Here is a 16749-nt window from a genome sequence, read left to right on the forward strand (position 1 = left end):
ATTTCGAAATTTTGGCATAAAGCGTGTTTTGCTGTTATTGGTTAGGGCAGCATATGAGCTTCCGGCTTAATTTTAATTTTATAGCATTTAAACATTCTATTAATGACTTTTTATCTAATAATATCAAATTCAATATATTGGGAAAGTCTACCTATGAGGTTATTTTGTCATCTAAATTGGATTTGAAATTCAAAAAATTTTGATTTCAAAATTTTCTATGTTAACTATTTTATTTATTCAATTTAAAATTGAGAAATCTAAAAATATTCAATTTTTTTTTGCGATCTATGGGTTTAAAAATATGATCAGAATAATGATAGGGTCTCAAGCATTACTATAATTTAGTTTGATATAGGATATCCACTTAAGTTTTGTATTTATATAAACAATAAAGTATTCTGATGACTTTTAGTGACACGTGTGAGTGGCAGACATATACCGATTTTTTTATAAACTACACTAAAAAACAATTTTCCAGCTCTTAGACTTTAGTATTGATACTGAAACATTTAATAGGATATGAGAGAATGACTGATTTTTTGAATGATTGAGATGTATGTGTCATGATGTATTCATTGAAACACCGAGCTTGTTTATAAATTTAACTGTCCATTTGGTGAATATGAATATGTTGCATCAAAATTATCCAATTGATACTGCAATTTTATCATCTATGAAATGTTTTACGAAAATCTTTTTAAATGGAAGACTGAAAATATATATATACTAACTTTATTCAATTCATTTCTGATAGTTATAAACAGATCTTGTGTGATTATAATGTCAAGGTGGAGGCTCATGATAAGTTCACTGATTAATATGGAAAGACAGATGGTTATTTAAACCCCTCAATAAAGTAATCTTGACCAAAAATTTATTGATCAATATTATCCTCCAAGATGAATCATTTTGTTTCATTAATGCTTCCCTAGGATTGTAGCTTTACACACACTGTTCAGGGTTCACAAAATCTATGAAGATCTCAAAACCTTCAACTGTTTTCCCTTTTCAACATAATAAACCTTTTTTGTCAAACACCCCTCGTTGCAATTAAACCATTGAATACATAGCTTCTAACCAAAACTTCTTTTGATATGCTTGGACTTCTGTGTCATGAATATTAGTATAACTGACATTAAGAGAATCAATACCACTTTGATGATCCCTTTCACTGTTAACAACTGTACGGTTTAATGTATTTTTATGAGCTTTAAGATTTGATTTAACAGCATTTTGACTTTCTGCTTTAGATGAGTTACCAAGATGTTCAGCAGATCTTTGAACGGCTGATGACTGAGTAGGTTTCTGATTTGCTTTGTTAAATAAACGAGATATATTAATGAAATTCTTCATAGTGTATAATTTGTATCAATGATAATATTCGAAACTACTAATTGTCAAAGCTCACCAAAAGGAATATTTGAATGTATTTATATAAAGAGATAATGCTCATATTATTAATGTCTTGAAGCTTTACTCCATAGTCCAAAAGATTTTTCTCAAGTACTAAACTTTTGTAATATTCTCATATCCACTTGAACCGAATTTCCTAGATTATCAATTTAGCCCGAAATCACACAGAAGAAAAAAGTAATTATATCAAACATTTGATGAAAAGAATGATAACAGTACAAGTTTAGTATAATTTCTATGTTTAAAGTGATTTATCAATTATAATGTAGTTTTGTGTTTAGATCTTGTTACAAACCGCTGTTGTCACAAAAAGGTTCATTACAAAATGTTTGTATTTGGCACAAAAGTTATTATCAATAATATTATTTCACCTCTCACTGTGTGATTAGCAACGAGTCAATGAAATAATATTATTTGGAAGAAATTGGGACCCGAAGGTCCTTATTTGAAGTTGAAGCTAAGATGTAGACAATTCTACCCTTGGTCAATAGTTCTTATCAATAGCAGACGTTACTTTATAGTACTTGTAGTAAGACAAATGAAGGATGTTCTATTAAACAATCTAATACATAATTTGATGAGATTCTTCCTCTCTTTTATATACTTTCACTTATTTCACCTTGGTTCCTTATACTTCTATCACTAAATGTATAGTCATTTGATTAGACAATGCTCTTCTTTAGCAATTACTCTATCTGATCATAATTCTATCTCAAATTACCCTTTCAGTAATATATTTCTCTTGATATTTATGCACGATTTGTGCATAATTAATGTATGTTTTGTGCATAATAAATGTATGTTTTGGGCATAATTTATTATATGATTTATCATAACAAATTCCACGTTTAGGGTTCGAATGGAGGTAATTTTGGGTTCAATATTCTCGCATCACTTCCTCTTTCTTGATTAAATAGAGTGATTGTGTGCTTGACTTCTTCTTTATCATTATCAGAAAGTATAACTAAAAATTCTGAGGCAACTTGACCCTATTATATTATTAATATTGCACATTTCAATTATAATTATTTCTGATGTATCCCTCTAAAACCTTATCCACGAGTACGAACTTATTATTGGAATTTGGATCCCATATCAGCACATTGACACCAACATTTCAATTTTAACAAGAGCCATTACCAGACAGCACAATTTCTTTTCAAATGAGAACCAATAGAAATTTTCATTTATAATCCTTGTTAGGCATCATCAATATTCAATATCTGTATCAGCAAAAATCACTATGTAATTCACCATTCTTATCAGCTTTTCATTAAAGCCTGTTTCATAAAGTTTCATATCATAAGTATATGTCCTTTAGTTGATTTCTGTGATTAATATCTAAATTCTTCAGCAGCAAATGGAGCTTTGAATAGTATATTTGTAACGATGAATGTCTAATTCTATTCACCATGAACCTCATTTATATCATTTTCTATCCAGGTATGTAAATTTTTTTTTTTTTTTTTTTTTTTTTCAAAGTATTTATTCAATCTTTATGATATAATCTTCATCTCAATCATCTGATCAACTCGACCAGCTTATTCACCAGCAGTATAGAATTTATCAAGTTTTATTCAAAATATAATGTCAAACACTGTAAAACCTATAGCTATCACACTACTTCTTTTGTGAATAAAACTTGATGAGGTGAACATCATTACCTTAATTCCTTACTTCACCATAAGCCGATCAATCTCCTGATAAGCTTCAATACCTGTATTATCTTCCTGTGACCTTAACATCACCAGCAATAGCTTAGTTTGGAAAATACTAAACCTTTTAACAAATTTTGTATAACATTTTTATCTGTAGATTCATGAAAGAAATAAAAACAATAATAATAAATGTCAATTATTATGACATTATATAACACAAATCTCTCAGTGAACCAAATAAGATACCATGTCAACAACCATCATGGTTCGATAGTCTATCTCTAAAATTGAAGATTCTTAACAGGACAGGCTTAATCCTCAACCATGAATACTTCTAGCCAATGAAATTCTAAACTTCAATAAAACAAATGCTTGAACTTTATCCTTAGTAAAGCATTTATTCATAATCATCAGCAAATTTACCAATATCTTGAAAACATCTGGCATAAGCTTCCCCAAACTATTGGTTCTGCTTTTTGATAAACCAGATCAATTTTTATTTCATACTTATACTTAATCCTTTCACTTCTTGGTATGAAATGACGTTTTCTGGTAGCCCGAGCTATGCATATACTCTCATCATCAAACAATTTTTCACTACTTTGTTAACCCTTGTTGATGGCATTCCTAAATTATGGTGGGATTACTCTGAGCGACACAAACTTTTCTGTTATAAAGTTGTCCTCTAATCTATCATTTTTCTATAATGTTTTGCATACCAACGTCTTTCACCCACAGTGTTCTCCATTGATCCTCCTGTAACTTAACTTTTGGAGCAACATCTAAGTTATCATTTCAATATGTGGTATAAACTCTTTCCTTTGGCCTTGATAAGAGATAAGAGCTCTTTCGTTTAACCAACACCATCATAAATATTAACATTTGGAGAAAGTATAATTTCTTTTAGTAGTCCTACTACCATCAGTCTTTCTTTCAGCAACAAGGTCCAACCCTACTGTTTGAATGATTCATGGATCAGCATCATGGACGATATTTCGAATGGAGGTAATTTTGGGTTCAATATTCTCGCATTATTGATAATAACTTTTGTGCCAAATACAAACATTTTGTAATGAACCTTTTTGTGACAACAGCGGTTTGTAACATTCCCCCTTTTAAATAGAAAATGTGCTTTTGGTAACAAGATTCAATATTCCTTCTATCATAGTGATAGCAACTATTTATGTAATAGTTGTTTATATTAATTCCAATTGAATATTCTTTAAAAAAAAAATTATATTTAAATAATTCAAGTAAAGCAACCCACGATAAATTTTTGAAGTTAGCTTTAACTAAAACTAGTACGAATTCTTTTAATAACTCGTTAATATCAACATGTTTGAAGCAGATAACATGTAATATGATTTATGTGATATAAATTGCTTTTGACATTCATTTAGACAGTATATTAACTCTATCAGAATTGTATGCAATGGATTTATGATAAATGTTTGTTGAAACCAGCTCTGTGTTTGAATTCAATCTTCAATGTGACAATATGTTTTACAACTTATAGACAACCTTCCACAGGAAACATACTGAATGTGAAAATATATTTCATAACCAGCTCTTTTAATCAACCTTCCATAGGATGACATATTTTACAACCAGCTCTTATAGTCAACCCTCCATGGGAAAATATATTTTACAACCAGCTCTTATAGTCAACCTTCCATAGGATAATATATTTTACGACATTGTAATCAACCTTCCATAGGATAATATATTTTTCTCATCCTAACATCAGCATACATACATATATGAGCTGGAATTGGTCTCTAGTGACCATTTGGAAGCAATTACTTGAGTTTAAAGATTTTTCACCTCTCACTGTGTGATTAGCAACGAGTCAATGAAATAATATTATTGATAATAACTTTTGTGCCAAATACAAACATTTTGTAATGAACCTTTTTGTGACAACAGCGGTTTGTAACACGTTGCTAATCACACAGTGAGAGGTGAAAAATCTTTAAACTCAAGTAATTGCTTCCAAATGGTCACTAGAGACCAATTCCAGCTCATATATGTATGTATGCTGATGTTAGGATGAGACATCCTAAGTTGTGTTCAGTCTATGGTTATTAATTGAAGCCAATTGAAACTAGGCTGAGATAATTGATTGTTGAACCATGTATTGTTCAAACCATGTATTGTTTGAACTGGTTGAACTAATTAACAATCACTGGTTAGTGGCTGGTATGGCTGAAAATTTATTACACATTGGTTAGAGGTTGCTTTGGTTGATATTACTCTTTGAAGCCTAATATAGGCGCTTATTCTCAAATAACCTTATGTTATGATCTAATCACTCAAATGATCTGGTTATGTGAAATAGGGGGTAATTGTTAAAGCCCGAGAAATATCATAACTTGGATGAAGAATTTGAATGTCTGCTAATATGTTATTATGGTTTTAAGTATGGAGTGAACAAATTGATATGGGTATACTAGATCACCAGTGAAAATTCTGAAGATATCTACAATCCATACAACTAGGGTTCGTTTCGACTAGTACTCAAAATCAATTGAGGCTTTGAACCAGCATTGTTATCACAATTACAAGATACGTGCTACAATAAAATATTGCAAGACATGTGATATCACTTTATCGTTTTTCTTTGAAGTTAATAAACCAAAAGCTCAAGAACAACCTGAACACCCACAAAATTGCTCAAAACCAAATAAATTATTACATACATTATAGTGTACAATGTACAAATTGTGCAATATAGCCCACCTATTATTATATTATCACACAACTACATCAAATAATCACATTCAAATTAAGTGGTATACAGGAAGCACCCACACACAAAGCATGAACAGGAATTTTCCACGTTCGCTAATATCAAGTACACATCAATTCAGTTATCTGAACGTTAAAGAAGGTTGAGTATAAAAGTTAAGCAAAATATGGTATGTCATTCATAGAACAGGTAGTTGAAAAGACTTACAGTTCATACCTCAGGATAAAAGTAAAATGAGCTTTAGAGGGGAGAATGATATTGAACTTTAGAAGGAATAATGCCAAATAAAGTTAAATACTTTGACAGTAATCACAATGTCAAATAAAGCTAAACACTTTGAATAATATTGAACTTCAGAGGGGAGAATGTCACATAAAGTTAAATACTTTGGCAGTAATCACAATGTCCAATAAAGTCAAACACTTTGAATGATATTGAACTTTAGAGGGGAGAATGTCACATTAAATACTTTGGCAGTAATCACAAATACTTCTGAACCATAAGTACTTTAAATCCAACCACTTAACAGAGTGTACTTGCTGTACCTTGGGATATCAAATACACTGAGAAGAATACTCATTATGATTGAGATTCGTGAATGCTAAGTTGATTCCAGGAATACAGTGAAAAAATATTCACATTATTCATTACATTTTATTATACAAGATAGAGTCTTTACTTAAAGTGCTATGACCAATGATTGCCAGAGTTAAGAGCAATAGGGGATAAAGAACTATACGTTAACTCACAAGTCAGAGAGTTACAACGAATGGTATTACCAGAGTTGAGAACTGATAACCCAACACATTAGGTTAATAAACTGATTGTTGGTATATATATTGGTTAGACATATTAAAGAAAAGTTTAGGTCAATCTTGGAACCAAATTGAGGCTGATAAATTATAGACAAAAATCTAGGTTCTAGATACAACAACCACCAGAAACCAATTATTACAAGGACTTTAGCTTTTACATAAGTAAGTTAGAAAGTGAATCTAACTTATGGGGGAATGTTGAAATCAGTAAAAGACAAAAGCCCTAATGTTGTCCTTACCGGTTAACAGTTGGTTGATGTCGATGATAAAAAGTAGTAAAACTTTTTATATCACTCAATATATAGGTTTATAGAAGAGTAAGCAGATGAAGTCGAATTTATAGAAGTTATATTGTGTTATAAAGACCTAGCCTATACTGTTACGTACCTGAACCAACTACTAAACAAATGTCTAATTAAAACAGATCTAGGCTCAAAAGCACATCGCTCCGAACCATCAATTTTCAGACATAGAAAATTACCTTTCCTTATAATAAGGATATCTGAGGATCAAAACATCAACTACTAAAGAACTGACTATCGCATTGAATGCATCAGAATGTCATCAGAACCAATTGAGACCATAGATATTACAGAGGATGATCCAACAGAGCAAGAAGTAGAATTAGATGTTGAACCAAGTGCTTTAGATATTGATAAAATTAGACAAGATGAAGAATCTAAATCAAATATTTTAATGGCTGCTAAACTATCACAACCTGTGCTGAAAGATGAATTGAACAAGTTACAGGATAGATTATCCAAATTGAACACAGTGGGATATAAAGAAGAAGAATTGAAATCTATTGAAACTTATTTCTTAAATGTTTTACATAATGTATCAAATGAACAAGATAGATTATCAATTATAACAAGACGGAATTCTCAAATAGAATCTAAAACATTAGGGTTATTAGCATTAAGAGTTAGTGCTTTCAATTTTGCTATTGATTATAATAATGGTTCAAATCAACAATTTGATAAATTTAAAGAAGATTTAATTGAACAAAAATCAAAATCAATTGATGAAGAAATTCAAAATTTAACAAATAAAATTGAAATAAAACAAAATGATTTATATAAATTTGAAAATGATTTGAAATTAGAAAATGAAAGAATTGAAATAACAGTTACAAAAATTATTGAAGATGATGAGAATGAAAGAATACGAGTTGCAAAACAAAAAATTGAAGATTTAAAAACCAAAAAACGTGAAGAAGAAGAACGTCAATACCAGGAAGAAATTGAAGAAAAACAAAGATTACTAAATTTGAAAAAACAAGAAGAATTAGAAGAAGAAACCAGAAAGAGATTAGCTAATGAAGAATTAATGAATAATCTTAAAAATAAAGGTTATAGTGAGGAAACTTCATTAATTATTGATGAAAATACAAAATTACCAAAACTTGAAACAGATCAATTAGAACAAGAGTTTCACAAAATTAAAAATGAAGATCAATTAAATGATGATAATGATAAAATTGATTCATTACAAAGAAAATTCATTGAACAAGATAAATCTGGTCGTGTTGAATATCGTGCTTTAAGAGCTCAAAAAAGAGAAAAACATGCAATTAGAAGACAAAATGGTGAAACAAATGTTTCTTCAGATGATGAATGGATTGAAGAAATCGATGGGAAATTTTCAGATGAAGAAGATGAAGTTAGAAATGATACAAATAAATCAGATTCTGATATTGATATGCTTGATACAGAGAATGAACCATTCCATGTTCCAAATGAGCAACAATCACCACGAAAACAACAACCACAACCACAACCACAACCAATACCAAATGAATCACCAAAGAGATATGTTGTTGAACCATCACCAAGTTATCCAATTGAATCACAATCACATGACTTAAATCCTAAACCAAGTTATATATCAGATGATAAAATACCAGAAGTTCAACCAGAGGGGTTTAAAAAACATCAACATCAAAATAAGGAACCTCAATCATCATCCTCCTCATCATCATCACCAAGTATCACTTCAAAACCACAAATTATGAAACCAGCAACAATTCCAACCAAAAGAACTAATCCAACAAATGATCCAACGACTTCAAATCTTTTCAATAGACCAAGAGATCCAAGAGTTCGTAAAAGAAATAGATCAGCTGTGGGACATTCCAAATAAACTCATTGCTAACTGTTTTTACCTAGATTTATAGCTTTTTAATTAAATTTTAATGATTATGATTATAAAATTCCTTAAAAATCCGTCAAAAGGTGTAAATAATATTCGCGAATTCAGCTTGTTCATATCCAGGGGAAAAAATTATATGAGGCTGAGATTTTAAGCACTTGTACATAAACTCTTAAGATCAATATCAGATCAAAATTCAAAGATGTCTAATGTTAACTTTGTAACTTCATTGAGTGAATTTCAAGAATTAATTCAAACTGAGAATTTAACAATTACAAACTTCCATGCAGATTGGTGTGGACCATGTAAAGCCATAGCACCTATTTTCGAAAGATTATCCGAAGAATTCACAGAAGTTCAATTTTTAAAAGTTGATAGTGATGATTCAGAAGATATAACTCAAGAATATCATCTAACTTCAGTGCCAGCTTTTATTTTATTTAAGAATGGTGAAAAAATTAGTTTCCTTGGAGGTGCCAATCCTCCAGCTATGAGAAAACTGATTGAAGAACATCAATAATTGACAAACCAAAAATTAAACTCAAAGTTACAACACAGCTGGTCTATGATTTAAGGATGTTGGAATAAAATCTGCAATTAAATATATATATATATGACTATATTAGGTGTAACATTGTACAACAATTAAAATAAAGTTAACTTATCATATTATAATTTGTATTCAATTAGAAGTTGCAGTTAAAGCGAATTCTGTAATAAGTTACAGCCCAAAATTTTGTAAAAGTTTACATGAACTTCCCTATTTTCGTCTCCCATCTATGAATTTAAAGGAGATTATTTCCAAATATAATCACGTAGTACGTAGTACATTTCATTGTATTAATAATTAAATTGTATTTTCGATCTCTACCGGTAAAACACATAATTTTGTCTACGTGAAGAGATCTATAGTACAAAACTGAAATGAGACATCTATCAAAATCTCTGAAAAATGGCTTTCATTGAAAACAAGATAAATCTGGTTGTGTTAATTGATAAGTGCTTTAAGAGACCAGAGGAGAGAAAGACATGCAATTAGAATTAGACAAAATGCTGACACAAATGTTTCTTCAGATTCTGATATTGATAATGATTAATCAAATGAGCAACAACAGCAACAATCACCATCACATACAATAAATGAATCATCAAAAAGACGTTGAACTATGATTTTAAAATTCCTTGAAAATCCGTTAATTACAGGTGTAAATGTTCGCGAATTTTGTCCATATATTAAAAAAAAATTATATGACTGAGATTTTAATTTGTAATAAACTGCATCAAGCCAAATCAAAAGACCAAATCAAAATTGTTCAAAATGTCTTCAATTATCACTTCATTACGTTCATCAACTTTAAGAATCAGACCTTCAATGGTCTCCAGAGTATCATCTCAACCTTTCCAATCACAATTAAGATTTAATTCAAATATTAAACTTTCAACAGATTTAAAAGATTTTAAAGAATTAATTAAAAATGAAAATTTATCAATTACAGATTTTTATGCAACTTGGTGTGGACCATGTAAAGCAATTTCACCATATTTAGAAAAATTATCCACTGAATTTACTGAAGTACAATTTTTAAAAGTTGATGTTGATGAATCACAAGATATTGCTCAAGAATATGGTATAACTGCAATGCCAACTTTTGTTTTATTTAAAAATGGTGAACCAATTGGTAAAATTGTTGGTGCTAATCCTCCAGTTATTAGACAAGCAATTGAACAATATCAATAATTGATTAAAACAAATCACAAAATTACAACACAGATCTATGATTTTTATTATGTATATGAAATATAATTTATAACTATATATTCAGTGTAATATTGTACTACAATTGATATAAATTTTTATCATAATATTAAAAGCAATAGAATAAACAAATAAATAAAACTTTTTTAACTCTCCTTTTTTTTCTTCTTTTTCCTTATATTGTAATATGTGTCAAATTGGACTGTCCTTGTAATCAAACTTCTATATAGCAACGAAAATAAACATGGTGGTGGTATAAACACCCAAAATTCATAATAATCATAAGCAAACCTTTGTGATATAATTCTCAAAATAATTGATCTCTTTTAATAATTTCATATTTTTCATTAATTTCTTCATAATTTTCATCAATATTTAATGCATCTATATTTAAACCAAAATTTTGTTTCCAATTTATCTTTGGATTTTTAATAGTAACACCTTTATAAGTAATTTCATTTAAATAATCTGAATTATTCTTTATAATTGATGGAAGTTGTTTCAAATCTGAAGTTTCCCAAATCTTTTGTTTAAAATCAGCCAATTGTTGAACATCTCTTTCTAATTTATTAGCACGATCTCTTAAAAGATCTAGAGAACTTTGTAATGAGATATAATCAATATTTGATTCCAAAGGATTGGATTGAAATTTATATAATTTTTCATGATCATCAATACTATGGCCATCACCATTGACAGGGGTAATCCCTACATAATCACCATTCAACCCATTTGAAACTTTCCTCTTCTTCATAGCAGAACCTGATACTTGACCGTCTACTTGACTGTCTACTCCATGTACTTGTTTAATTTTAATTTCAACTTCATTTTCATTTTGCATCAATAACGGATTAGCCATACTTTAATCTGCTGGATTCGGGGGTGCTCTGATCTTTCTCCGTAATATTGTGGGCGCACCTTTTTTGATAGCGGTTTAACTGTGTTGTATTTCTTTGAAAAGGGATCGTAGGCAGAGAACAAACAGCTCAATTTCTCATTGTCAGTACCGTGAAAGGCAGAAATCAGTGTGTTTTTTTGTTTTTTGGAATTGAAAAATGGATCAAAATTGAATTCAAAAAAGATTCAAATTTTGTTCGATTTTGTTGATTTGATTTTTGCGGGTTCAAAAATTCAAAATTCCAGCAATTTTGATTTTTTTTTTTCGCCACTGGGAAATTCGCGAAGATTTTGAGAATTCGCGGATGTTTCGCGAAAATATTTGACACTGTGAATTTTGACAGATGATATAAACTTTTTTCAAAATCTTCTCAAATTTCAATCTTCTCAGTATTCTCAATGAGAAATTGCTCAGTGGTTTAATGAAATTTTTATATAAAATGGTTGGGATACGTATATAATTATTCACAATGAAACAAAGTTAGAATGTTATAGTCAACTACGGAGTGGAAAGTGTACCCCAAGAGTAATTACACCATGTCCTTAATTCATAGCATATCAAGCTTGTTATTAGCTAATAGAGAACTAATCATTCAAAAAACTTTCCATGAACTTAATAAAAGTATGAGGAATTTTTCATTGCTTAATATCTTTACTGATAAGGATTTCAGGGATGGTAATGGAAAACCATTGAATAGAAACTTATTAATATCATTAAATCAATCATTACTTGAAGAATATTTAGCTTTATTATTAAATAATATCCCAACTGCATTCAATGATTCAAGAAATATAATTGATCAAATGACTTTTATTAGATTTTATAAATTAATATTCATATTACCACTTTTTTTCAAGAATAATTCTCGTTCTATTGAAATTGAAAATTTACAATCAGTTGAATTCCATGAATATGAAATGACTTGTGGTACTTCATCAATGAATTATGGTTTAAAATCAATTGAACCCCCCTTCCAACTATTTGGTGTTGCAATTTCAATTGATGATTCAAATGAAACTCAAACAGAACAATTATTATACAATATGAGTATGAAATTAGGTGTTATTGAAAAAGAAATTGATGAAATACTATTATTACGAGATCCAGAGGAAACGTTTAATGAAATATTTGAATGTTTACATGTCATGTTGAAAACTTGTAAGGCATCAATTATCTGTGATGATTTACTTACCACAAAAAAAGGTAAAAGAGAATTTTTATTGAATGGAATTATTGCACCAGTATTGAAAATTTTCCGTTATATATTTATGGAAAATAATGGTGAAATTTTAAATATTGATCTTGAAAAAGAATATAAGGTTAATATCCCTCGGATTCCAAGATCCAGTTCAAAGAATAATAATAATAATAATGATGATGATGAATCAATAGAATTGAAAAGTTATCCAGGTATAAATATTAAAGGTTTAAATTATGATTCAAATTTAGAATTTTCACTTTTATCAATTGAAATCACTTCATACATAAGTTTTAACAAGTTAATTACAGAACATGATTTCATTACAGAAATTTTATTACAAATGTGTTGTTGCAATTTAACTTCATGTATCCTTTCAGATGGGTTTAATCTTGTATTAATACAAATCCCAGAAAATTTCAATCCAAAATTAATATTAAATGATTGGAGTACTACAACTTTAATGCAAATTGATCTTGATATATTATTTTTAAAATCAAATGGTACATTTTTCAAATTATGTCATGATACTTATGATGAACCTTATAAAATGAAGAAATTATGTAAATTAACAACTGAAAAGACAACTCCAATGTTATTATTATTATTGAATTTATATGATAATTTTAAAAATTTTGAATCAAATTTAAAAGATACAAAATTACCTGATTTAATGAGAATTTTATTAAAAGATAACTTGAAATCACATTTCCCAAGCAAATCATTTACGTCATGAGATATAAGCAATTTGTTACATGGATTATGATATGTCTCACTATAAATTAGAAATATATTAAATTAAAACATTATAAACAAAATAAAATAAAGGAATAAGAAATCAAAAAAAGAATCATAACAAGAGTGTTTTTATATAATTATATCTAAGAACTTAAAGGAGCTGGAACATTCTTTTTAAAGAAGTAATATTCATCAGAACCTGATAAAAAGATATTACCTTGTGGACTATATTCACAAATAACATAAATAATATTATCAGAACATTGTTCAACATAACAACCAACTTCTGTAGATGCCTTCCATAATAATTGAGTTAAATGTCCATAACTTTCAAAATCTCCAGAACTATTTGCTGGATCTTCAAAATTATAATATTTAATTTCATCATACCATAAATCAACAGCTTGTGTATCAGTAATTGTACCATATGCTAAATTTTCACCATAGTTTAATCCTGAACGTGATGAATGAACTAATGTACCTGAACATGCATTTGTTGATGTACTTTTCAAATCATTAACATATTGTTTACCATAATCTGCTAATTTAGAATTCCATGTTAATGCTGCAACACCATGTTTAGCTCTATATTGATTATGTCTTGCTAAAATGGCAGCTTCGACAGTTGTTAATCCACTTGTACTAGCACTTGATGTTGAACTTGTTGAAGAACTTGATGATTTACTTGAGGATGATGAAGTTGATCTTGTTGAAGTTGAAGTTGAACTTGGTGATGAAGTGGATGTTGAACTGGAGCTTGATGATTTGGATGTGGTTTTTTGACCTTCAGCACTATTTGGTGAAGAAGTTGATGTTGAGGTTGATGATGAAGAAGTTGATGTTGAGGTTGATGATGAAGAAGTTGAGGTTGAGGTTGATGATGAAGAGGTTGAGCTTGAAGTTGTTGCAGAAGCAGTATTTGAAGTGGCTGATGATGGTGAAGCTGAAGATGACTCAACACCAGTGGTGGAATCTAAAGCTGAGCTTGAACCAGCAGCATCTGTGGCACTTGAAATTTGAGCTTGTGATGATGATTGTTCTTCAGCACTTCTTAATATGCTTGAACTTTCTGAACCTTCTGGTAAGTTATAAGTACTTGATATACTATCATATGAGCTTCCAATATAACTTGAGTTTTGATATGGAGCTGATAAGAAACTTGATGGATTAGCTGATGATGCTGATCCTTGACCAATATTACTTGATGATGGAGCTGATGAGAATGATGGGGTTAATGTTGGGAAACTTGAGAATCCTGAACTTAATGAACTTATATCAACACTTGATAAATCTGTAGATGATAATGATGATGATAAAGCATCTGAACTTGTTGTAGCAGCAGATGAATCAGTTTGTGAACTTTGTTGACTAGCAGATGATGATGGATTCTTTGTGAAAGCTGTATGTGTAGCAGTACCAGTGAATGAATCTGTACTTGTTGATTGTGCTAAAGCACTAGCAATTATCATTAATAATGATAATGATAAACTTGAGGTCTTCATATTGAACAATTAATATTGATATTGATATAAACGAATGTATAAGTTAGTTGATGATATAGAAGAAACGAAATGAAAAGAGAAACAACTTGAAAGCTTGAAATTATTGAAAAAGAAGGATTTCAGCAACTACTTATTAGAAAAGTTCATCACCATTTTGAAATCATAACCCACTTCTTTTATTAAAAGAGCATCTGCCAACCTCATTGCGTTTGAGTTGAAAAGTTCAATAGCTCGCGTTAAAGTTTGAACTTTGAAGGTATAAAGTTTAATTGTAAATGCAACTGAAAACCTTGAAGGGGCTGGTACATATGCACTGTGTCCTTTAACCACGTTGTACGGGCATCAAAAACTGGACCGCATTAAAATCGCAAAATTATGTTTGCGCAATTTCCATTTTAGTATGCTGGAATTTCCTATAGAAGTAGATGTTGGCTGGGTTCCCGCAAATCTTTCCATGGTAACTTTGATCTAAAAATCAAATGGGGAATTTGCACACACCGAATTCGTAATTTGTAAATCGCGATCTAAATCTGAGATTTTTCATGCTGGTTAAAGATTCAAAAAGAGAAATCACGTAAATGTATCAATCAAGTGGTACAGGATTTTAGATCAGGTTAGTTTGGATCAATGATCATTAAGGAGGTTGGATGTTGAAGCTATTTTGCGGCTTAAGGAGCTGGTAATTGGGTTAAAAACACGCTCAATTACTGGGTACTGAAATCTTATGTACACCATGCACAGATGTGGTGACGGTTCAAGATGGATATTCTTTCAACTTAATCTAATTTTGAGATCACTGTCATGGTTTAAAGCTCAGTGTTATATTTTATAGCTGCTCATTCATTGCGATTCTATCGTAACACTTCCCGAGTTCAAAGAGCTGAAGTATTAATATTGGTTCGTAAAAACGATTAGAAGCTAGTATCAGAATTAGATCCTACTCAAAAGTCAACCTCTAGTATAGGTGTACACTAAATTAATATTATTGCTTATATGAATTTACAAATGCCAGATTGGTATCTACGCATCATTGACCCAGCAGCTAAACATTTGATGTAAAAGTTGACACTTTGGTGCCCAATATTGCATGCATAATAAGCTCTAGAGTCTAATGGTGCCAAAAATTAGAGTGACGCATTCAATATGATTCTATGAATGAGCTAGAGAAAAATCAAGCCCCTTCCAAGCGTTATATTCACCGTGACATATGCATCTAGTTGATAACTAAAAACGACACGCCTTTAAATCTAAATAAATGGCTGGTTATCTAATTAAGTTATGAAGTATACGCGCGTTGGTGATGAAGACGTTCGATGGTAATCTATTTCAGAGCACCTCAAGTAAAAAGCCTTAACCACACAACGTGTAAGATCTTTAGGTTCTACTAGTAACGTACAACTGAATCTTAAAGATTAATATTTTTATGAGATTTAGTCAAAGCAACCAATTACGATTTAAGTTATATATTCTGTTGAACATTATTTTTTTTTGGAATTTGCGGTCCTGACACCAACCCTGAAAAGACCTTATACCAGTGATATGTATGTATGACACGCTCAATATGATTGAGAAATTTGCTTTAAACGATGGAGTATATACAAGTTTAAGAGAGGTATTAAATTTTAATTCGGTGATGAACAGCTGAACTGATCCTTTGAGTCTTTACGTCGTATTTAAAATATCTACTTAACTTCTGAATGGAAAATATATCAATATTTACTCTTGTAGATTGATACTGCGCAAGAGCTAATCTTTCCGATTTAGATATCATCCATATTACAGTCATTGCAAGTGGAAATATTAAAGCTGGTATATAATATCTTCTAATTATGAGGAATATGTCGTAACTACAGTGTACTTTACATTTGAAC

The 16749-nt window shown here is 29.9% G+C and overlaps 7 protein-coding genes across 7 annotated transcripts; 4 read left to right on the plus strand and 3 right to left on the minus strand.

Moving 5' to 3' along the window:
- Positions 1-1050: 1050 nt before the first annotated feature.
- BN7_1910 (uncharacterized protein) lies at positions 1051-1353 on the minus strand (the record flags this gene model as incomplete). Its single annotated transcript, XM_011277416.1, has 1 exon — positions 1051-1353. The coding sequence occupies one exon, from the start codon at positions 1351-1353 to the stop codon at positions 1051-1053; it is 303 nt and encodes a 100-aa protein (XP_011275718.1).
- A 5840-nt stretch (positions 1354-7193) lies between these two features.
- Positions 7194-8777, plus strand: BN7_1911 (Cortactin-binding protein; the record flags this gene model as incomplete). The annotated part of the gene is made up of 1 exon (XM_011277417.1): positions 7194-8777. The coding sequence occupies one exon, from the start codon at positions 7194-7196 to the stop codon at positions 8775-8777; it is 1584 nt and encodes a 527-aa protein (XP_011275719.1).
- Positions 8778-8988: 211 nt separating this feature from the next.
- On the plus strand, positions 8989-9306 carry BN7_1912 (thioredoxin family protein; the record flags this gene model as incomplete). Its single annotated transcript, XM_011277418.1, has 1 exon — positions 8989-9306. The coding sequence occupies one exon, from the start codon at positions 8989-8991 to the stop codon at positions 9304-9306; it is 318 nt and encodes a 105-aa protein (XP_011275720.1).
- A 798-nt stretch (positions 9307-10104) lies between these two features.
- On the plus strand, positions 10105-10524 carry BN7_1913 (thioredoxin family protein; the record flags this gene model as incomplete). The annotated part of the gene is made up of 1 exon (XM_011277419.1): positions 10105-10524. One exon carries the CDS (start codon positions 10105-10107, stop codon positions 10522-10524), a length of 420 nt encoding a protein of 139 aa, XP_011275721.1.
- Positions 10525-10849: 325 nt separating this feature from the next.
- On the minus strand, positions 10850-11401 carry AHC2 (Ahc2p; the record flags this gene model as incomplete). The annotated part of the gene is made up of 1 exon (XM_011277420.1): positions 10850-11401. The coding sequence occupies one exon, from the start codon at positions 11399-11401 to the stop codon at positions 10850-10852; it is 552 nt and encodes a 183-aa protein (XP_011275722.1).
- A 575-nt stretch (positions 11402-11976) lies between these two features.
- BN7_1915 (uncharacterized protein) lies at positions 11977-13374 on the plus strand (the record flags this gene model as incomplete). Its single annotated transcript, XM_011277421.1, has 1 exon — positions 11977-13374. The coding sequence occupies one exon, from the start codon at positions 11977-11979 to the stop codon at positions 13372-13374; it is 1398 nt and encodes a 465-aa protein (XP_011275723.1).
- A 145-nt stretch (positions 13375-13519) lies between these two features.
- BN7_1916 (Cysteine-rich secretory protein 3) lies at positions 13520-14878 on the minus strand (the record flags this gene model as incomplete). Its single annotated transcript, XM_011277422.1, has 1 exon — positions 13520-14878. The coding sequence occupies one exon, from the start codon at positions 14876-14878 to the stop codon at positions 13520-13522; it is 1359 nt and encodes a 452-aa protein (XP_011275724.1).
- Between the last annotated feature and the right edge of the window lie 1871 nt (positions 14879-16749).

Source organism: Wickerhamomyces ciferrii, contig 00043 (genome assembly GCF_000313485.1).
Source record: "Wickerhamomyces ciferrii WGS project CAIF00000000 data, strain NRRL Y-1031 F-60-10, contig 00043, whole genome shotgun sequence".
Taxonomy (NCBI): Eukaryota; Fungi; Ascomycota; class Saccharomycetes; order Phaffomycetales; family Wickerhamomycetaceae; genus Hansenula; species Hansenula ciferrii.